The 24,330-nt window shown below is 43.3% G+C and overlaps 1 protein-coding gene across 12 annotated transcripts in view; it reads right to left on the reverse strand.

Moving 5' to 3' along the window:
* NRXN3 (neurexin 3) overlaps window positions 1–24,330 on the reverse strand; it is a 1,774,776-nt gene that overhangs the window by 918,501 nt on the left and 831,945 nt on the right. For all 12 annotated transcript variants that reach the window (XM_043920656.1, XM_043920646.1, XM_043920650.1 and 9 more), the window contains 3 exons: window positions 12,699–12,818; window positions 1,905–2,286; window positions 96–286 (listed from right to left, as the gene is read on the reverse strand). In XM_043920656.1, the coding sequence (XP_043776591.1) occupies window positions 96–286; window positions 1,905–2,286; window positions 12,699–12,818 (693 nt within the window). The remainder of the gene's footprint in view (window positions 1–95; window positions 287–1,904; window positions 2,287–12,698; window positions 12,819–24,330) is intronic.

Below are 24,330 nucleotides of genomic sequence, written 5' to 3' on the forward strand. Positions count from 1 at the left end.
CAAAAATGCGCAGTGCTCCTAAATTGCAGTTTACTGCTGGGAACAGCCTTTCCACTGAAAGCTCTAAGAAGGATAAACATCTTTACGAGGTTTACCTTTCAAATCCAGATTTTTGGCGCCATTGATAACCTGAGTGACCACCTTCGTGTCCACTTTCAGACTGTGGGTATTACTGTTGTCCCGGGTGATGACGACGTTATGCCACTGGTTGTCATTCAGGGGGCGGTCACTATTGCCTTTGATCACATTGGGGCCATTTCCGAGGTCAAACACGTAGTGTATGTACCTGTGAGGGATCACAAACACCCGAAGACTTGAGATTGCCTGGAGGAGTTTAATGCGGTTTAATGGCAACGTATACGTAACTGACACCGGGGCTTCAAATGCCCCGAGAGAGACTGGCATCATGCGAGAGAAACTAAAGCTTGAGTTAAGAATAAACAATGTGTGCTAAGTCGCTTCAGCCGTGCCTGACTCTGCGACCCTAAGGACTGCAGCCCGCCAGGCTCCTCTGTCCATGGGCTTCTCCAGGCAAGAACACTGGAGTGGGTTGCCATGCTCTTCTCCAGGGGATCTTAAAGAACAGTCAGATCCTATTCCGTCAGACTGCATTTTAGTTCTATACTCATTGAATCTATTTCTTTAACACTACAACCTAGACAGCATATTAAAAAGCAGAGACATTACTTTGCCAACAAGGGTCCACCTGGTCAAGGCTATGGTTTTTCCAGTGGTCATGTATGGATGTGAGTGTTGGACTGTGAAGAAAGCTGAGCACTGAAGAATTGATGCTTTTGAACTATGGTGTTGGAGAAGACTCTTGAGAGTCCCTTGGACTGCAAGGAGATCCAACCAGTCCATCCTAAAGGAGATCAGTCCTGGGTGTTCATTGGAAGGACTGATGCTGAAGCTGAAACTCCAATACTTTGGCCACCTGATGTGAAGACCTGACTCATTGGAAAAGACCCTGATGATGGGAGGGATTGGGGGCAGGAAGAGAAGGGGACGGCAGAAGATGAGATGGCTGGATGGCATCACCGACTCGATGGACATGAGTTTGGGTAGATTCCGGGAGTTGGTGATGGACAGGGAGGCCGGGTGTGCTGTGATTCATGGGGTCGCAAAGAGTCGGACACGCCTGAGCGACTGAACTGAACTGACCAAGTGAAAATCCCGAATCACAAAGCACAGCAGCTGGAACACTGCATAACACTAGGGGGCGACATTTAAATTCACAGTCATTCAGGGATCTGTGTTTTGGGTTTTGGTCTCTTTTTTGGCTTTTGTTTTAACTACATCCCAACACTCAGTAGTAAAATATCTTGGACCAAGAACAGCTTTTTAAAATTTGCAGATATGGGATAATGGTAGTACTGAAAATATATTTCACTTCTTCCCGTGAATTTGGTGGCACAAATTCACTGCCCCACAGCCCATATCCCTGTTTTGCAAAAATAATTCCTTTTTCCCGTAGGTTTAAAGGACTACATTTCCTGGGAAGACCCAGAGGAATCGGGTGGAGAGGGAGGTGGGAGGGGGGATCGGGATGGGGAATACGTGTAACTCTATGGCTGATTCATATCAATGTATGACAAAACCCACTGAAATGTTGTGAAGTGATTAGCCTCCAACTAATAAAAAAAATAAATAAAATTAAAAAAAAAATAAAGGACTACATTTCATAATAAAATGCTTGAGAGTATTGAGTTAGCAGGGGATCTTTCAATAAACTCATGAATTTCTCTCCCTTCCAGCCTTAATCATTACACAGACATTTTTAATCAATGCGGGTGAGAGCATGTATCAGGAATAGAAAGTAGAACGGACACTCTTTTCATGTCCATATTTTATGCAGGGCTGGTGCTAAGATGCCTAGTACAAACTAGGCACTGTCGTCCACTTACCCCTTGACTAGCTCAACGGCGATGAAGTCGTTGCCATCACCACTGTTGAAGAGAATGAAGCCGTCAGCGGAGGTGGTCTTGAACTGGAAGAAGAGGTGCATGGAGGTGTAGGCCTGGAGGGTGGCCAGGCTCAGGTAGCTGCTCTTGGTCTTGAAGGTGACGGGGTCGGCGATGATGTTCCTCAGCCCAAAGCGAGCTTTCAGCTCGCAGTAGTCGATGTCTCCGTTCTTGCACAGGTCAATGTAGAGCAGCCCGTTGAACATAAGGCTCTGCAAGTGGCCGATGAAACTGGAGGGGACCACGGAGATGTAACGTTTCTCAGTCATGATGCCAGTTTCAATGTTGTGGAATTCCAAGCGGGTGTGGTCTCCCACCATCGTACCTGTGAAAAAATCACAAGATGAGATGCAAACGGGAAAAGTGACCGTGTTATGCATAGCATCCTTACGATAGCCTGTAGGTCTAATGTATTTCTACACAAAACATTCAGTTCCAGAAAACGAAATACTCAGTATAGCGGATATCTGACTTGGCTGCAGTGGGGGAGCTGATTACTGGGCCAATCCGAGTTTTGTGCCCTGCAGCCCATGCCTTCCTGCAGCCGCACAGAAGGTGCCTCCTATAAAGGAAGATATGAGATCATGGGCAACTCAAGTTAAAGGATGAATCTATTCATTTGCTCCATTCAGGAAAACAATGGAGTACTAATACATACTGTAAGAAGAAAAGGTTTTGTTGCCTTAACCCTTGTAAAGATAAAATAAGCCAGCCTTATTCATTACCAAATATTTCTTGGTACAATAATCCATCACCCAGTGCTTGGGGAAAAAATTACTACTGTAGAACATATTAATTTTATCTGATTAGCAACTGTTGATTTGTCTCATAATTACATTTAATTTTCCTTTGGGAAGCTACCTTCCCCACTCCACCCTTAAACCATTGAGGCTGGATGAAGGTGACCCCCATCCCAGCTCCTGAAACAATCAAGTTACCCAATCTGAACCACTCAAGGTATTCTATCCCCCTAGACATAGAGTGTGGTCAACGGACTAACAAATTGGTCTTCTAAAGCATGCATCTCAATCACACAGTTCACTGAGCCCCACCCTTAGAGTTTATTATTCAAAACTCTGGAGTGCAGCCTGAGAATCTGCATTCCTAACAAGTTTCAAGGTGCTGCTTCTGTGATTAGTCTAGGGACTATACTTAGAACACTGAATTAGCAGCAACCCAACTCACCCCCATGTTCTTGCTGGAACACTTAGGAAAGAGAGATTCTTTGCAAACAAGGCTCGCTGAAGGGGAAAGAAGAAACCCAGGGCTGCTGGAGGCCAAGATAACTGGGGAGAGAGGGCCTCCCTGGTGAGAGAGCCGACCCAGATGATACCACGAAATGGAGAAAGATGGTTTCTGCAGGGTGATGTCATTTTAAGACCTGGATCTAGTCAACCAAACCTGGGCTTTTAAAAGCTATATGGCCACAGATTGCCCTTTATGTTTAAAACATTTGAGTTGGGTGTCTTACACGTGCAACTAAAGAATCTCCAGCTGATACAAATAATCTATTAGCCCTCCCATTACCTGGTTTACCCAGAAATAGTGAGTGGCTGGGGCAAGGGTAATTAGGAGGGCTTGAAATAAATACAAAGAGACAGCACATTTTAGTAACAAAATCAAGGAAAACAGCATTAATGTGGTCAAACTAGAAGGTGGCTCTCTCAACATTTATTTGGATAAATCATATTAAAATTTAACAAACCAAGTTGTAACACCCCAGAGGCAGAAGGAAGAGAAAGGGAATTCCCTCTTCCTTCTTTCTCCTGTTATGACCTTCCACTTTGAAGAAATTTCACTAGCAAGACACACTAGTATCTCTTTATTCCCTCTTTTATAGCTTTCCAGAGGAAAAAGAGTGACAAAATCTGAAATATAAGGACAGTCTGCAAAGAGAAACCATATGTCCATAGCTCAGCCCCTGGCATGTGCTTTATGGGAACAAGCTGCCTTGAGAAACATCAGTTTATGTCACTCATTTATCTGCTGCATGGCTGTTGGAGGAGCAGGTTTGCTTCAGTGGAGATTCCTACTCCAGTCCTGAAATAGCGTTCTGGAGGGCAATTCTAAATCTGAAATCCAGTACATGTAAACCACATATTTCAACATCAGTGCTATCACTAATAAAAATGATAGTTCATTTCCACCAGACTAGCATTTATTTTTCTCAATTGGTATAGAACTCAGGTGGCAAAAATAAAAGCAGGGGAGGGGATCATATTTTCTTGGGTCCTTAAACTTCAACATCTGGGACCTTCAACCAGATCACACCTTTGGATGCTCAATATTAATTTCACCTCTTTGGCAGCATTCTCAGACCTAGCTGAAAGAATTGCTCATAAGCGCAAAAATCAAATTTACATTTTATGAACTCCTTTGTGGTGTTTTAACAACTAGTGACAAATTGTCCTCTTCATATAAGCAAAAATAAAATGATGATGTTGGTTAACTTAAATACAAAATTGTGATAGGACAAAAATCAAAATGCAACATAAACCTGCTAGCAATTGAATAACTAGAAGAATGAATTACTGGATGAAATGCTTTAGTACTGAAAACTGGACTGGTCGTGAAAATGCAATTAGCATAATCTAAATTCACATGATCTAAAACTATGAAGTGATAACATAAATACCCAATGTCAATGTGGCCACAGCTGTGCATACCAGGGCTAGAGGCGGGGAGCTGGGGCTGGACAATGATGGGGAGGGGAAACCATAGCCAATCTCGATGAGGGCCCAGGAACTGAATAATGATGACGCTAGTCCTCATGCTCATTCTTAGAGTAAAAATTTAGAAAAAAAAGATCAGTGATGAGAACTAAGAAGGGATAAAGGGATGACCCCTAGTGAAGACTGGAGTTCTAAAAGGAATCTAAAGAGACAATGACGAGGTCAACTGGGAGCTTTTAGAGAAGTATGGATAAGTCAGCTTCTACAATTGAGGGGTTAGGAAACTCTGCTCTCCAAAACATGAATTTCATAAAGCAGAAAAATCATACAGTGTTGACTGAGCTAAAAGAGAGATCGAAGGAAGGTGTGCATAAGTAAGAAAGTGTTAGTTGCTCAGTCATGTCCAGCTCTTTGAGACCCCATGGACTGTAGCCCACCAGGCTTATCTGTCCATGGAATGCTCCAGGCAAGGATACTAGAGTGGGTAGCCATTCCCTTAAACAGGGGGATCTTCCTGACCCAGAGATTGAACCCAAGTCTCCTGCATTGCACGCAGATTGTTTTCCATCTGAGTCACCAGGGAAATCCTGTAAGTAAGAAAAAGGAGGCTAACAATGAACTTAGAGGACTTAGCCCAGAGATGCAAACAGATTTAAAGTTTAGGATAACTCAGAGAGCTTCAGCTAGAAGTTGGTGGGGGTTAGGAGAGACAAGGGAGTGGAAAAGTTGACATGGGACCAAATTAGAAAATATGCTGCTACTGCTGCTGCTAAGTCGCTTCAGTCGTGTCCGACTCTGTGTGACCCCACAGACGGCAGCCCACCAGGCTCCTCTGTCCCTGGGATTCTCCAGGCAAGAATACTGGAGTGGGTTGCCATTTCCTTCTCCAATGCATGCGTGCATGCTAAGTCACTTCAGTCATGGCCGACTCTGTGCGACCCTATGGACAGCAGCCCACCAGCCTCCTTTGTCCCCGGGATTCTCCAGGCAAGAGTACTGGAGTGGGTTGCCATTTCCTTCTCCACTAATTAGAAAATATACTGCTATATTTAAAATGAATAACCAACAACAACCTACTATATAGCATAGGGAATTGTGCTCAATAATAGGTAACAACCTAATTGGGAAAAGAATTTGAAAAAGAATAGATACATGTGTATGGATAATTGAATCACTTTGTTATACACATGAAACTAACACAACACTGTTAATAAACTATATTCCAATATAAAAAAAAGTTTTAAAAAAGTGAACTGGCTTTACCATGTGCTAAAATAACTCATTTGGCCACAGATGGATATTCAAGGAAAAAAGAGCTTATGCACCTGGAAAAAGCATTGAGGATATTGCTTAAGCTTGAAACTTGGCCAAACTATTTGCCAAAGCAAATAAATACTCTATAAAAAATCTGTGTATCAGTTCAGTTCAGTCGCTCAGTCATGTCTGACTCTGCGACACCATGGACTACAGCACACCAGGCTTCCCTGTCCATCACCGACTCCGAGAGCTTGCCCAAACTCATGTCCATTGAGTTGGATATACCATCCAACCATCTCATCCTCTGTTGTCCTCTTCTCCTCCTGCCATCAATCTTTCCCACCATCAGGGTCTTTTCCAGTCAGTCAGTTCTTTGCATCAGGTGGCCAAAGTATTGGAGCTTCAGCATCAGTCCTTCCATCACCTAATCAATATTAATAACTGGGAAACTTTTCACTCATCTCTTTTGAAGTCTGTAAACTAAAACTCCCTCCACTTAAGGCAAGAATACATGCATACTTCATAGCAGCTACTTTCAAATTTCAGAGGAAAGAAGAGTAACTTGGGAGGAAAAAAAATAGGGAAAAATCAAGACTACTGAAGAGTCCCAATATGCCAGGCACTCTGTAACCACCATCAAATGTCACAATCACAAAAAAATGCTGTAGGTAGGCATTGCTATCTTGCTTCAGAGGTGAAGATGCTTTGCTTAGCAAAGTTAAGCAATTTATCACAGGTGATACAGGTGGTAAATGGTAGACCCCTTGAACTGAACACGTATGTATCATGCATCCCAAAGCCCATAACTTCCCTGGTACAGATACACTGTTTCTGGAGAAAACACTTGACTCATTCATTCCTCACATCATTGTCCAGGAAAAACTGTGGGTGGAATTTAACTGGTGAAATTTCCACACAGAAGTTGCTGTGATGAGTTTACACTCCTTTGCAGGGGCCGAATATTGTATCATCCATCTAACTCACAAGACTCTTGAGAGTCCCTTGGACTGCAAGGAGATCCAACCAGTTCATCCTAAAGGAAATCAGTCCTGAATATTCATTGGAAGGACTGATGCTGAAGCTGAAACTCCAGTACTTTGGCCACCTGATGCGAAGAGCTGACTCACTGGAAAAGACCCTGACGCTGGAAAAGATTGAAGGCAGGAGGAGAAGGGGACGATAGAGGATGAGATGGTTGGTTGGCATCACCGACTCAATGGACATGAGTTTGGGTAAACTCCAGGAGTTGGCAATGGACAAGGAGGCCTGGCATGCTGTGGTCCATGGGGTCGCAAGGAGTCGGACACGACTGAACGGCTGAACTGAACTGAATGTATTCCTTACGTTTCCCAGGATAGGCATGCTTCCCTGGCTCCTGTTCACTCAGTCACTGCCATAGTTCACTGTTGGCCAGCAAGCAGTTTACAGACCAGCCCTGGAGTTTGGAGTTTGTTGAGAGCATAAATCTACTGAAAATTTCAGCCAAGTTCAAGCTGTAACTTTCCACAAGTGGATGAACATGTACGCTCTGAGGCTTGACTGCCTGGGTTACATAACTTTCCTGTGGCTCAGTTTCCCTGTGAAATCAGCATGAAGTTATCAGGATGAAATGTATCAGGACGTATAAAGGACAGAACACGGTCCGTTAGCTATGAACTAATCACACAGCTTTCATTTTTTCCTTTTCTCTGACGTCTGCTAAGAATTTCCTGGTGACTTCACTTATTGCTTTCTCTCTTTCACCAGAACACAAGCTCTTTGTAAGTAGGGACCGCTCCCTGCCTCTTCCTTGTGCCCCACACTGGCGGAGGAGCTGGAGCGCAGCAAGCATCCCTCACATCCAGGGAAGGAGGCTGCATGTGAGACATCTGCTTTGGAGTCAGCTTTAAGAGTTGGCCAACACTGAGAGCAAAGAAATAACGGGAGAGGCTTGACCACCCACACCTCCCAGATTGGGGGAGAGAAGTCAAGAAACCAAAGGCTTATAAAGCTTAGCACAGAATGCACATTTTGCCCACAATCCTCCAGATCTACCACTCTCACACCCTTTTCTCCATGATATATCAACATTTTTCAGGAGTATATGCTGTGAAATGCTTTCAGTTCAGTTCAGTTGCTCAGTCATGTCTGACTCTTCTTGACCCCGTGGACTGCAGCACGCCAAGCTTCCCTGTCCATCACCAACTCCGGGAGTTCACCCAAACTCATGTCCATTGAGTCGGTGATGCCAACCAACCATCTCATCCTCTGTCTTCCCCTTCTCCTCCTGCCTTCAATCTTTCCCAGCATCAGGGTCTTTGCCAATGAGTCAGTTCTTCGCATCAGGTGGCCAAAGTATTGGAGAGTCAGCTTCAACATCAGTCCTTCCAGTGAATATTCAGGACCAATTTCCTTTAGGATGGACTGATTGGATCTCCTTGCAGTCCAAGGGACTCTCAAGAGTCTTCTCCAGCACCACAGTTCAAAAGCATCAATTCTTTGGTGCTCAGCTTTCTTTATGGTCCAACTCTCACATCCATACATGACTACTGGAAAAACCATAGCTTCGACTAGACAGACCTTTGTTGGCAAAGTAATGTCTCTGCTTTTTAATATGCTGTCCAGGTTGGTCATACTTTTCTTCCAAGGAGTAAGCATCTTTTAATTTCATGGCTGCAGTCACCATCTGCAGTGATTTTTGGAGCCCCCAAAAATAAAGTCTGTCACTGTTTCCACTGTTTCCCCATCTATTTGCCATGAAGTGATGGGACCAGATGCCATGATCTTAGTTTTCTGAATATTGAGTTTTAAGCCACCTTTTTCACTCTCCTCTTTCACTTTCATCAAGAGGCTCTAGTTCTTCTTTGCTTTCTTGCACTCATCTCACAAGCTAGTAAAGTAAAATGCTTTAGGAATTTTAAAAAAGTTCTGGTGCCGAATAAATTGGGCAAACACTGTATATGCAATTTTTGATGATGAGCAAGGGATATTAGCATATTAAAGGCTCCTCACAGGTCTTTCAGTAAAGAATTCTACTGCATTTTGTTTAACCTGTTGTATGCAAATTGATCTCAACATTCCTTTTTTTTATTAACATGATAAGTTTTTCCTGGAAAATGATGCTTTACAGCTTGGTGTGGTGTATATATATATATATCTATATATATCTATATATATATATATATACACAGGGTGAGGGAAGGAAAGGAAAATGCTAACGTGGACCGGAGGAATACAATTTAAAAAGAAAAGAAAAGGTGAAATTCTATATCAGAAAGAAGCTCCAGGAGAAGTGGGCAGTTCCTGTAGCTTTGGGTCCCCATGCTGAGGAGCGTAACTCAAGTGATGTAGCCTGTTAATTTGTTCTTTTTTAAAGATTTTTTTTTTTATATTTACTTTTACTTGGCCATGCTAGATCTTAGTTGTGGCCTGTGGGATCTAGTTCCCTGACCAGGGATCGAACCCAGGCCCTCGGCATCGGGAGCACAGAATCTTAGCTGCTGGACCACCAGGGAAGTCCCTAATTTCTTCTTAATAATAGAAATCCAGCTCAGCCAATCAATCAACCAATCTTGATTAACTGTCAACTGAACTTAGTATTTTTCCAGGAACAAATTATATTACAATAAATGAAAACCACCAGGCTGAGGACTATTTCTTTCCTAGCTTCTGATTTCTTATGAGTCTGACCTATTCTTTGCATCCATTTGTACAAACTAGCTGAAAATCTGACATCCTGGGGGACCTTAAGCAGCATGAAAGGCATTACTAAATAAGTCAGTAAGACACTATTTAATAACCTGAGGACTGTGTGGTATTTTAGTTTCATTGCCTGATTTTATGACTTCTGTGAGCTAAAATTAAAATTCCCAAACCCCTTATCACTGTAAGAAGCAACCCAAGACTGCAGCTCATAAGCAAAATAGCTCTTTTCTTTTCCCAAATTTCTTTTCTGCATGGTTCCTTTTTTCCCATCAGCAGCAAAGTAGGGGGTATTGTGGGGTTCGTTAATTTCTAATATCAAATTACTAGATGACTTGGGCATGACTTAATCCTGCAGTTTAATTATTAGTGGTTAAGAGAAAGCACACTTTATAATTACCTTTATTCTAAAATTTCTATAAAAGAATACTGACTGAGGGAGGCAATATACATTACTGTATCCTCAGTCCTGCAGTTCTTAGATTTCAGGGCATATAATTTCCCTATGGAAATAAATGGAACGCACTGTCTACAGAGAGAGGGGTGAGGTCGCCATCTAGTGGCCGTTTGTTCAAAACACGCTGCAAAGAGCACTGTTGGCTTTACTGGACTGAACCCAGAGAAGTCAGCAAGGGAAGTGGGGTGTATCACAGCTGCCTTTGAGGGCTCCTCTCTGCACTCCCTCACGGGGAGTTGTTGAATAATTAACTCAGGCTGGCTGTGGGTCCTAAAGCTTACAATCATTTTTACATCTCTTTGCTATATTCATTACATAAAGCTCAGTTACCCTTCAGGCATGTAGAAGAGTTAACTTCACTCCCCACTACTAAGTTATGTCTCTGCACAATTGGAGGGTAATGGCTTATTGTTGCAGTTCTGTTTGTCTTCTCTGACGGAAGAAAGGAGGTGGGTACTATTGTCTACCTTCTGAAAGGTATTCCTCACCTCACACCAATCCATTCCACTACATTGTACCTATGGTGTAAGACAAATCATTTTATTAGGATAAACTGTGAAGTCTAGCAAGCAGTTTGATGGGGTAAAATCACACAGACATGAATTTAGAGTTTACTCTTACACCTGCCTCTAAATTCATGTTCCCCTTACGTAAAATGACAACCAGAACAGTCGACTTGCAAGGCAATGGTGTACTTTAGAAGATTAAAGGAGCTGATATGTATAGAACAGCTAAGCCAGCATCTAATGCCGGCTGGGCACTAGATGTATGTGGATCTTCTGCCTGTATCCAGGTTCTCATTCCTGACTTACACACACACACACACACTCTTCTACCTGCAGACACACACGTACATGGCTCACTGCACGGCCCAACTCCATAAGCACAGACTCTCAGGCTCATAAAGTTAGTTATAAAACTAAATTACAGAACCAAACATCACAGAAACTTAATGCTACAGACAGCCTTAGCAATAATAGAATTTCAAGTTTAGAAGTTTGAAGTTTTAACAGAATTTCAAAATGAGGAAATGAGGAAAGGGAGATTTAGCATTATTTCTATCCCAAGGGTATAAGGCATTTTAGTGACAGTGACTATTAAACCAAAGGATCCTGACTCAAATTTGACTGTTATATTCATAGAAGATGCTGTAGATATGGCTTAGGCCCCTGACTTCATCTCGCAGGCCCAGAAATGGTAAGTGACTTTCACAAAATCCTGCAGAGAATCAGCATCAAGGCCCAGGTCTCCTGACACCAACAGCACTCCACATAACACCCCATCCTCCCTGACATTTTCCTTTCCCACATGGACAAGAAGTCTGCATAAGAGATATGCACTGCTCTGGAATATTGGAGAGTATAAATTTTAAAATGCATCATGTAAGATGCATTAAAGATGCCTTCTCTCTTCTGCCCTGCTGCTGCTGCTGCTAGGCCGCTTCAGTCGTGTCCAACTCTGTGCAATCCCATAGACAGGAGCCCACCAGGCTCCCCTGTCCCTGGGATTCTCCAGGCAAGAACACTGGAGTGGGTTGCCATTTCCTTCTCCAGTGCAGGAAAGTGAAAAGTGAAAGTGAAGTCGCTCAGTCGTATCCGACTCGGCGACCCCACGGACTGCAGCCCACCAGGCTCCTCCGTCCATGGGATTTTCCAGGCAAGAGTACTGGATGGGGTGCCATTGCCTTCTCTGTTCTCCTGCCCTAGATCTTAAAATGATCCATCAAATTCTGCCCAAAGATCTACCTTCATAAACCACTCCAGATTTCTCCAGCTCAAGTTGATATTTTTCTCTCCAGATTGAAAATTATAATCTTACCCACCCAAATTAGAATCTCATTATATATTCCCTGTCTTATTTTCAAATTCCCAAGTCTTATCTAATACACAAAATTGATTCATTGTTGAAGGAAACAGGTAATCGTGTGGGCTTCCTTTTTAACTTCTATAATCCCTAGCATATTCCTGACATATGCCAGGCTATCAAGAAATGCTTACTGCTTGAGTGAGGCTCTGAATGTTCATTTATGTATGTAAAGATTCATTCACTTATTCCTTGTCCTCCTAGAATGTAAATTCCACCAGACCCAGGACTTGCCTAATTGCCCACCACCACATTCCCAGCACCGTCTAAAGCAGGATTTGGGACACAGTAGGCAGTCAATTAATAATGACTAAATAAATTATTAAATAAATGAGTAATTATTCAGCACCTTCTAAGTGTCATATACTGCTTTTGATACTTACTTGTACCTATAAAGTTTTGAATTTCTGGTTTACCCATCTCCCTCTACTAGAGAGTGACTCATTCAGAAGGGAAGGAACTAGCACTTGGGATGACTGAGAAGTGGGTTTTGAGTAACTTAATAATAGAAGGATCTCTAGAACTCTACATCCGTTCTCCAGACACACACTCTATGCCTAAGGAGAGAGCCTCATCAATACGTAACCACAGTAGTGGAGGAGTTCTGCAATACAGATCAATGAAAAGGGATTCTGAAAATATAGAGGCAGATCTTCTTAGTCTTACCTGAGCTTGTCAACACAGAACAAGACATGTGACTTCTGTTTAGCAAAATACAAGGTTTGCAAGACAAAAAGCCCTTTGCTCACTGAATGACCAAGAGGAGTCTGAGAGCAGAGAGAGACAAAGTTCGCAGAGCTTACTCACCCTCAGCTACATCATCGTCCACGGTTAACTTAAGGCTTTTTCCTCTCCGCACCACCCGGACGGTGTGCCACTCATTGTCGTTGAGCTTCTGCCCCGCATACAGGGTCTCTGGTCCTTTGCCTAAGGGCAGTGGTAAGTGCCAAAGTTAGGGCCAATCTTAAAAGCAGTGTTCATGGCATCAGAGTTGTCAAAGCCACACTGGTGCATATGGCCCCAGCAATGCTCAAGCAGTCATCCCCCTCCAGAGCCCATCTGAGTCTCAGGGACACTCTGCTGAAGTCCCCGATGCAAAATCTCAACTGAATCATAATGGGCAATAACAAAGAAGTATCCTCTTTTATCTGTAGGTGCAAGACATTTTAAATGGCAATGGCAATATTTACAGGAAATAGTAGTCAGCTGTCATTCTGTTTCCCAAAGTCTTAGACTTCAGGTAAATTTCTCGAAGAAATAGGAAATTCATTATACATTCTTTTAGAACCATTTGATCACTCAGGCATAATACACCAGTCTGGCTTTCAGAGAGTATCCACCAATTGGACGAGAAGAGTTCTGCAGTCTATGTTTTTAATTTGACATTTCCATTAACCCATTGTCTTACCAGAATTCAGTGACTATATGAATCAAACAGTAATCATTACAATAATAATAATGTCAAGGTCTAAACTCCATTATAAACAATGCTCCTGAAGGGAATACAATGGGCCTCAGATTTATTCACTGTTCATCATCTTCCAAAAAGATACAAAGACCTAAAAAATGAAATAATGCAAAATTCCAAAATGGAACCTGTTTAGGTCAAAAGAATATTCTAAAATGTGCCACTAAATAAGGCAACAAACCAAACTGTCCCAGAAGATTCATAATCAAGATGCTCAAGATGATGTTCAAGTGAGTCCTTGGAAGAACCGGGTGTTACAATGAATGTTGTTATTTAGGGGCAGACGTTGGCAAGACAAACACTGAGGCATCAAAACACTTCAGTTAGGGATGAAGGGTAGAGGAATATCATGTTTCATTCACTATGGAATTGAGATGTAAGTTGAGAAGACAAAGAAGATTGTGTAGAACCAGAATTCTTAGAAAAAGTTTGCTCTCTCTACAGACATAGCTGAGCCCTTGCAGAATGATGCTGCTTCAATCTTCCTACATTAGTCAGTCAGTACATGGAAAGTCTTATTTCTGGAATAACTTGCAAAAAAATTAGGAGATGAAACATCTAACTGGGCAATACACGGATTGGCATCTACGGATGTTAGGCATCTGTAATATTTCAGAAGACCACACACTCAGCTCCAGCATATAGGAGCACAGGTCCAAGCACACAGTAGGCGCTTTAATGAGTGCTTGTTGAATAACTGATGTCTACTTAGATCTTTATTTCTTTGGAAATGATCAAAATAAGGTCAGCATACTCTTATCTAAGTAATTTTGAAACTTATTATATAACTTTCACTAGCCAGTCTTCCCATTCCTCTACCTCCAAGACTGAAGATACTCTATGCTGTCTAGGGGAGAAAAGAAAACAGAATATCATTTGAGTAGAGATCTTTTAGGCTGGGTAATTTTAAATTAGATCCTTTAATGTTGAGTAATTAACATTTCTATTAAGCTCTGGTTATTAAGAGTTATGATAGTAGTTTCAGTGTGGTGAAATTTCCTTCTTGAAACTCAAACAGGCTCTCAAAGTGGAAAGGTTTCTTTTAATCCCAAGGTCTTCAGCAGGTAATTTGTGTTTAATATTTTTCAGAATGTACCTATACTCCAAGGGCAATCCATATTTATAAAAATTCTGAGAATTCGGTGAAGAAACTTAGAATGGACCACATATACCCAGAATTCAATAACGATGCCATGAGACCAGTGAATCTTGAGGAAAAAAAAGTAATTCTATAACAAACAATTTAATACTCAGTCTTAGCCTCCGTTAAGTATGCCTGTCTTTGATATTATCTAAAATGCATACACTGTAACAGGTTTTTTTCCTCCATTTCAGCTGGTTATGTAGCACTGTTCATGATCTCATTAAGTTCAGGTCTAGGAGTGATATGTGTCCGCTTTACAACAGCAAACTCTGTGGGCCTTGAGGAAAGGGACCCACACATCACATGGGGACTTTTGAAGCAAGAACAGATGTTCTCAGAAGAAACAAATCTGCCTTTGTTTTTTTTTATATTTTTATCCTCTTTGTTCTACATGCAAATGCTTCAATAGGAGAGAATAAAGTAAAGAAAGATGTGGAAAATATTGGCTACGGAGGCAAAACTGCTACAAATACAGGCTATTTAAAGAGCTCTGACAGGTGGCATCTGATCTTTAGACAATTTCTGCACATCACTCAATTTTTAGGATTGGGACAAGATAAAAGGGACAAACGCTAACACAAACGTCGTCAGTTTAGGACATGGCTACATTAGTGCCATGTCAGCCACAAAGACGTAAAACCTTTGCCTCAGCCCAATGCATCTTAAATGCCACTGATACTTTAAAGTTAAGTACTTCTGGAATCCTTGAAATACTGACTATGGCTAAATTCAAACTCTGACTCTAAAACTTTAGGATATGATGGACTATGATTAAAAATGTGAAAAAAGAAGTGTGATTATACTTGATACAGTTTGATTTTACTTGATACCTCCAACCCCCCTAACACTCACTGCTCTAAGAGTAGGGGGAAAAAATTCACACTCATTTCCTTAAAATGGCAGAGAAACAAGTATTGCTTGATATTTATTTTTCAAGCAATAAATAGAGAAATCTCAGTGGGCTTCTGGAAAACGCTTGGCCTTCAAAAGTGAAGAGTCAATGGCATTTATCTTTAATCAAGCCAAAAGGCCAATTTGTCCTACTAGAAGGAAAGTGAGGTTTAAACTCAGCTGGAAATGTTCACAAATAGAGGGGAAGAGCACACCTAATCGGTAGCCTAAGCATAAAAATGGGTAGATAAGTGATGCAAGAAGCAGACACCAGCTGAAAGTCGAAACAGACCAAGTGACAGGAATAAGAGGAGTTAGTCTGGGACAACTTCTCTGGCAGGTTCAAGCACAAAGTGTCAGTAAAACAATGAATGGAAAGAGCTCTTTACTGTTAAGTAAAGGATGGTACAGATAAGGAAGAAATCATTTTTAAGCTGAGATTTAAAATGGAACTGGTAAGAACTTAAATATATATATATATAATCAAAACAATTGATTTTCCAGCACTGTCCTTTTCTTCTTGGCAACTTGGAGAAGTATGATCTGCAACTGGGTACATATTAGATGCGTGTCTCCTTTTTTTTATAGTTTAAGTAATAAATATTGATCACAAAGTAACCTTTTGATCCTTCAGACTGCTGAGATCATCAATGTTTGACTAAATACAGGAAACTAACAAGCTGTCTGACACCCCCTAGCTGAATTTTCCAGGTAATGACACCCATGACTGCAGTAAAGATGCAAAACTGATAGAGATGGTGGGGCTGTAGCAATCCGCAGAAGTGGAGCATTGAATCCGTTCGTTATTAGAGAACAGAGAGCTTCCCGTGAATCCTCTGAGTAGGACCACACCCAATGCCCATTCAGTACAAACTCATTGCAAACTCGGCTAGCATCCTCTCTTGTGGTTGGATGTAGTTAAGGCTGGTCTCACAGAAGATTCTCTGATGAGCAGGGGACAGAGAATGAAAATTGTGGATGAAGGACACAAACTAGGCTGTTTTCTTGACCTATCCTACATTAACCTCAAGGAGGCCAGAGCTAAGAATAAAATCAGGATGAAAACTAGGAGAAAAGTACCCTTTGGGAGAGAAATCATTGCTGATGGCTTCAAAGAAGATGACACTCAGATATTAGCAGAATGTTCCTTCTTTGGGAAGACAGGAATGGAAGTGTGTGGGGAAAACCTACCTGTGAGCATTACTAAAGGCACACTTCTTCACAAACTGGACTGTGGATTTTAATCACTTTGCATCTATTTAGTTGTGTGTTGTTGGTTTCTCTTTTTAACAGACCATTCACATTACATGAATTTGTTATTCCCCCCAGGAGCAATATAACCAGAAAAACTACAAAATTTTCAAATATTTCGTATTTCAATAATTTGTCAATATATTTCTAAGACCTGTCCAAACCAACTAAACCAGATGGTTTTGCTCATATGCAGGGAGTAGGCATTCCTTCCATGTTCCACAAAGTGCTATTTCTGAAAGTGGGTGGGTAGCATTTAGGAACTTTTTGTGGGGGTAGGAGGGCAGGGACTAGCGGGGACTAAGACCTGCACCGTGATCACTGAACATCTTGCTCTTTGTGCAGAAAGGGAGAAGGAACAACAACCTGATTTCTCTTGGAACTTGCCTCACATGGATCAGGACTCTTACAACGAATAAAAAACATGAAATTCACTCCTTTAGAAAGGTCTAGTGAAACGCATGTGACTATACATCTAAATGATATGACAAGTACACATAATGGACTTTATTAGGTTTAAATAACACCAAAAAATAGTTAAAGACCAAAAACTTACCTTATTTCCACTGGCACCTTAGGTTGGGCTAGCTGAACTATGACACACACTTTCCTTAGCCTGTAGCACCATATATTTTTATGAATCTTCCTCTCCAGAGAGGAGAGATTCAGCAAGTAAAAGCAGGGGTGAGGAAGAAAAGGAAGGAACTAAAGAATAAGGAGGGTGACAGGGAAGTAGCAAACGCAAGTATTTCATTCATTCCCCCCCAAATTTCAGGTTCTGCTTGTTTTCTTTGAGCCAACAACCCAACAGAGTGTAAGAGGTGTTTCGTTTTGACAATTGTTTTTTTATCAAAAGAATTCATTTTGGAGTGGGGGAGGAAGCTTAAATCATATTTACTTATAGAGCCAGTTTGGTGAAACATTTCAAAAAGATCATGTCATTCTCTCCAGAATCCTCAGGACTCGGGAAGAGCTGCCACACTTCCTGCAACAGATGGGCAAAGCAAAGGAGGCCTTCTGGAGGCCCGGCGTTAGGAGGGCTTCCCGTGAGTATGTGAGAGAGCCAAGCCACCAAGTTATCCAGCTTGAGCCCACGGTCCCTCCTGGGGGCCAGACTCTAGTCAAAACCCACTAAAGACACCACTGCTATTTATGGGGCTTGAATAGTTCCAGGGACAGTGTCGCCTGGCAGGCTACAGTCCCTGGGATCACAAAGAGGCAGGCATGACTGAACACACGTGTGCACGTGTGTGCACATCCACACCCATGCGCACACACACACACACCCCCGTCAGACCCGCCACGTGCAGCGTGTCCATCTCGGGGCTGCCATTCCTTTCCTGCGGCTCACCGTCTACTCTGCTTTTCCGTGCTCACAGGGTCCTGCGAGTGACCCCTGGCCACACGTCAGAGAGTCTATCCGCATATTTAACAAATGGCCATGGGTTTTCTAGGTGGCACTAGTGGTAAAGAACCAGCCTGACAATGCAGGTGGATGGAAGAGACAGGGGTTCGATCCCTAGGTGGGGAAGATCCCCTGGAGGAGGGCATGGAAACCCACTCCAGTGTTCTTGCCTGGAGAATCCCAAGGACAGAGGAGCCTGGGGGACTACAGTCCCACAGGGTCACACAGAGGCAGACACGACTGAAACAACTTAGCAGGTATGTGATGGAGCATCAGCTTGGCATAGGCACCATCCCAGGTGTGGAGGATGTGGAAAGGAACAAGACAGACCAGGTCCTCCCCCTTTACAGAGCTCACAGGCGACTTTGGGGTGGGCGATGATGAAGGATAAAACTAAAGTGAAAGAACATGAGACATTCAGACAGGGTTGAGTTCTATGAAGGAAGCAGAACAGGATAATACAATGAGAAGTAACCAAGGTGAGGAGTGGGAATAGAGGATTGGCTACAGCGCAGAATGTTCCAGAAAGGCTTCTTGGAGGTGACGTCGCTATTCAGGCCTTGTACCAGGTTGGATGGAGAGCTGTTAAGTGAGACGGTGCATTGGAGAAGGAGCCAAGCATGCAAACACATGAGGGAATGGGGACAGCCAGAGCAGAAGCCAAAAACAATGCTGGCGTGTTGGAGGAACAGGGAAAAGCTCATGATGTCTGAAGCTTGTGCCCAAGGGCGAGTGTGTAGCAGGAGAGAAGGCTGCAGTATAGACAGAATCCAGATCACAATCTCTAGAACCTAAAAGTTCTAGAAAGTGTTAGTCGCTCAGTTGTGTCCAACTCTTTTAAACCCCATGGACTGCAGCCCGCCAGGCTCTTCTATTCAAGGGATTCTCTAGGCAAGAGTACTGGAGTGGGTAACCGTTTCCTTCTCCAGGGGATCTTCCCAATCCAGGGATGAAATTCAGGTCTCCTGCGTTACAGGCAGATTCTTTACCATCTGAGTCACTAGGAAAGCCTCTCTAGAATCTGAAATCTGCTCTAAATGTTGCTTTAAATCCTCTCCTTCCCTTGGGAAGTTTTCAACAAGGGAACGAGACTGAATTTAAGTTTTAAAACTCACTGCAGATGCTATGAATGCACTGGCCCAGAAGAGATCAACAGTGAGACAAGGACAGGTACTGAAGAGCTTTGCCTTTAAGGCAAAAAAATGAAAATGACTTGGACCAGGGAGGTACCAGTAGAAACAGAAGTGGTGAGGTTTGGGATATCCTTTAGAAGTGGGGTCAACAGTCCTTGGAGATTGGTTTGGGAGGTGAACTGGAAGTAGGAGCAAGAAAGAGAAGACTCAGGGATGACTCCCAGATTTGGTCTGAGAACCTGGGGGATGGAGGTACCCTCGCCTGAGCAGAGAAAGACTCCAGAAAAAGTTAAGCCACGACTGATCCTATTAGCCAAGGGAGCTTACCTCTGCTATTTGTGTCTTCTCTCCCTAACATCAGCCACACTTGGTACCATCTCCTGGCAGCCTCCTGGGGATGAGAAGTGTGGCTCAGAGTTCACTGCTTGTGTGACTGTCTTAGTACAGGGCTAATTTTCACCTTGAGCCACCACTGCTGCTAATGACGCAAAGTGGCTGCGTTCTGGGCTTGCTTTCCAGTCTGTCTCTTTCTCTCTCCCTTCTCTTCCTCCCTTCCTTTCTTCCCCTCCCTCCTTCCTTTCTTCCCCCTTCCCTGTCCCCCTGCCTCTCTCCCTCCCTCCCTTCCTTTTTAATTCTTTCCCCAGCATGGTTTGAGTTACACGCTCCAGCCCACCCTTAGGAATGGAACAATGACAAAGCTTAGACACCGCAACTCATTCAACAGGATCTTTATACATTGTGATCACAGCGTAAAATGAACACGTTCACCCTGTCCAAGAGAACAGAGCAGGACAGTTTTGAAAAGGAATGAATCCAGGGCAGATAAAGGAACAAAGGACTCCACAAAAGATGAGAAAAAAAATCTCGCCCACAATTTCCTGGCAAATCTCTCCTACAAGTCATAAATTTACAGCCCTGCTTAGGAGGGGTGAGCGGAGGACAGTCTGAGGATTTCTCGTGATAATGTCTCTCCATGAAGCCACTTTTCAAGCGATGAGGGCAATCTGCGCAGGGATAGGCAGAACGATATTTTTGCAGATACTGATTCTACTCTTGTTTTCTAAAAAAGAACTTTCTAAAATACACTAGCACTTTTCCTACCACGGTCAGCATATAATTAATACAAATTAATCTTTCTTTGATTATTTAAAATGCAATTCCAGGACTTCCCTGGTGGTCCAGGGGTTAAGACTCTGCCTTCCAGCCTGAGGGAGGCAGGTTTGATCCCTGGTCCGGGAGCACCCCTGGCATCCCATACGCCTCAGAGCCCCAAATCCAAACATAAAACAGGAGTGATATTGTAACACATTCAATAAAGGCTTTAAACAAATGTTATGCTTTAGGATCTCAGTATGTGATCTTGCTGTTTCGCACTGAAGACAGATTTGGAAGCTGACAGAGACTCAGCTAAAGAGACTTTAATCAGGATACACACTAGAGCCTGCTCTCCTAACATCCTCCTAGTACATTTCCAACTCGTGTTTCCTTGTAAAGTGACCCTTTTATGTTAAAAAACAGAATTTTAAACTGTCCAATTATGAACTGAAAGGTCTCGTTCATTACTCATAATTAATATTGTGCTTGAAACAGGGATTAAGAAAGCCATAAGACATTTCCACTAGTCTTCGCTCATACACACTCATAACTGGTCTACCTCCATCCATCACTCCTCAGCCTTCTCCGACCGTTCCAGTTGGAAGTGTTCACCTCCTCATCAATTCATCAGTACGTTTACACTGTAAATCATCATTTTCTTCTTTGCATTACAGTTTGTTTTTTTTTTTTAATTCCCAGTGCCTCCACTTTTATGACTTTTAAGAAAGAACATGCCACCTTGGTAATCCCTAGCAATGAGGCAAAGTATCTGACACCAAGAAGGTACTCAATGTACTAGGAAAAAACCAAAAGAACTCAAGCAGCCAGTGAATAAACAGAATTGAATGAATTAAATAAAAAATTAGTAGATAGGCTGAGGCAAGAAGAAGAAATGGTAGGGGAGGTGAAGAGAGTTACAAGCAGTATTTTAGCAACAGAATGAATGGGACCAATCCAGGAAGATGGTCAGTAAAGTAATAAATACATATAACTGAATGAAGAAGTGAATACATAGAAGCAAAAGAACAAATAAATGACAGAGTAAATTTATTGAAGATGGAGGAAGAAAAGGAAGGAGCGCAGACACACCTGAATGTTGCCTTTTGCAGCTGAGTGAATGAGACACATTTGAAGCTAAAAGACACCAGGCAACAGATGTAAATCAAACACTACCTATGTATGCATACAGGCACGTAAAAATAATACAAAATATACATATATTTTTTCCCAGCCAAAAGAAAATGCATCCTTCTGGGAAATCCAAAAGGGAACGAAGGAGGTACGAAGTACATCGCACACATGATCTTATTTAGGTTCGGATTATAAGTCTGGTCCAGTTTACCCAAGTCTACAAACAAGAGGCAGAGCATTGCAAGGTCAAGGTCACACAGCTACGGGACTCGGCCCCCAGTCGGTCCGCCTGCAAACTCTCTCCGCTGCTCGAGGCTCCACCAGGGTCATGGCCCCTAGACTGTCCCAGGCCAGGCGTCTGAGGAGGAGTGAATCCAGGTGAGTCCGGGTAAAGAACATGGAGGAAATGGGGAATGCTGCTTAATTCGAAACAGAAAATCTAATCTGAGGGGGTTAATGAAGAGTAGCACCTGATTTCACTTCGATTTTTCAATTTCCAAGACTAGGATCTAGTCCTAGCACTTGCTCCTGCCGCTGCTGCTGCTAAGTCGCTTCAGTCGTGTCCGACTCTGTGCGACCCCAGGGACAGCAGCCCACCAGGCTCCTCTGGCCATGGAGTTCTCTAGGCAAGAATACTGGAGTGGGTTACCATTTCCTTCTCCAAGTCCCAACATTTAGGACCCATTAAGAAAGCCCAAAGAAGGTAAAAGCTAATCTTGGAAATGTACGTGAAGGGTAAACACGCCACCACAGGCTGGCGCACCAGCAGGTGACACTTTCAAGGCCCCACATCACGTCCGCTCAGCCAAGCTCAGATTTCAGCCACGGGGGCGGCGGGCAGTTACTGTGGCACACCGCCTCCCACCCAATCTGACCATTACCGCCTCGAGCAGGGCCAGCTCCCCGGCCTTCTCCTTGTCTGCGCACAAGAGGTACAAATGCGCTGGGGGCTGGCCCACAGGGGCAGGGATGGAGCTGAAGGACAAATGTCCTGACCTCCCGTCCAGGGGACAGACAGCTCTCGGCGGTGCGCGTCACAGCCCCTTCCACCAGCCCCACTTATAACCTGCTCACGGCGGAATCCTGGACCATGGACGCTCATGTCGGTCTGTCTCCATCCCACTCCTCTCTGCTCCTTCATTTCCACCTTTGGGATCTCTCCCGAGCAAAGCGCCCAACCCAAGTCTTTGTCTCAGCCTCTGTGCTCCCAAGAGAACGGAGACCGTGATGAAACAGTAGCACGTGCTGCTTCCTCCTAGTCACTTATGTGGTACCGCCACCCTGTGAGATGGGTTGTACCACTTGTCTGGTGAGATCCAGAGAGGCTAGGCGACTTTCCCGAGGTCACAAGGCTGTAATATCGTGGCAGGAAATCAAGAGTCCAGCCTTCTGACTCCACGGAGAGAGCTCTTCTTATTGACCTCTAGCTGCCTGAAGTCTCTGAAGTCCACTGGGGACCGTGGTCTGCAGTCAGCACTGAGGGCACGCTCGGGGCTGCGGCCGTGAATTAGCAAACAGCGGCTAGGCGCTTGAGATGGTGGGAGCGGGGCACAGGTCTCTTAGGACAACCTCTGCGCTGTCCACCCAGGGACCCACGAGAATTGTGAGGGCTGAGGAGGGCTTCTGAGAAAGTGACATCACCATCACTCTTTTTTTTTTTTTTTTAATATAAGGGCTATTTCTATTTATTTATTTTCTGTATGTTATTGATTTATTTTTTGGCCATGCCACACAGCATGTGGGATCTCAGTTCTCTGGCCCGGTATCAAACCTGTGCCCCCTGCATTGGAAGCACAGAGTCTTCACCACAGGACCACCAGGGAAGCCCAGCCACCATTTTTCATTAATTTAGGTCTATTCAAGACAAAAGTTAAAAGATATGGTCTCCACACCCAAAGTCCCTTCAGGCTCTATGTTTTTAATAATTACCACATCCCAGGTGGGGGCCTTTATTTTGAAATATAAAGATATAGTCACTGGCTTTAAAAAAAAAAGAATCCCCCAAAGAGCCCTGTGAAATGGCATTTCCATATCAATACCCATGTCTGAAGCACCTCCTTCCCAAAACAGAATGTACTAAATCTATGGTAAGAAAAGGAAAGGGATGGCATTTCTAGCCTGTTTTCTTGGGATGATAATTACAAGGTCTGCTGACTTACAAGATTGATGACATTAGCTGATCACCCACTGTGGACACAGGCCATTGCCACACAGAACAATGCTGTCACCTGGGTGGACCCTCTTATCCCATTAACGTCTGGTTTGTGCAACCGGGGATCCAGGAGACTGGATCAGCAGAACAATCACTCTACTCTGGTCCCAGTTCACTAAGACGAGGACCCTTCTCCATACTAAACTAATGTGCATGTCAGTTTGAAAACCTGAGACATTATAGCTCCCCATCTCACCAGAAATATCATCTCTCTATGGTCCTTACCAAAATAAAACTTGCAAGGCAAGCACCTAGAAGAAAAACATTAAAACCAGAGCATTAACACAAATAGATGAAGTATTTTCATTTAAATGCATTTGTCTCCCTTAAGTAATATAAATATAACAGGCTCCCTGTGCAGCAAAGCGTGGCCTTGGGCAAGCCGTGCAAAGAAGCTTCTCTGGCAACCAAGACTCATTTCCTTGCGCTGTCTTTATACCCCTGTGCAATGCTTTGGGTGGGTGCAGTACGGAAGTTAACAGACTGCTCAGTGCTTTATCCATGTACTCTGAATTCCTGACTCGATTCGGAAAAGGAAACTGTTCCTGATGAAGAGGACAAAACCACCATCCCACTTCCAGACTGTAAAAAGGAAGATCAGTTTAATCGAGAGGTTCACCTCATGCTGTAACAGCACTGTGGAAGTTTCTGGGGGTACAAAGATAAAAAAGACATGCTTACTGTAAGCAAACAGTTCAAAGGCTACTGG

Source organism: Cervus elaphus, chromosome 12 (genome assembly GCF_910594005.1).
Source record: "Cervus elaphus chromosome 12, mCerEla1.1, whole genome shotgun sequence".
In the NCBI taxonomy this organism is placed as follows: domain Eukaryota; kingdom Metazoa; phylum Chordata; class Mammalia; order Artiodactyla; family Cervidae; genus Cervus; species Cervus elaphus.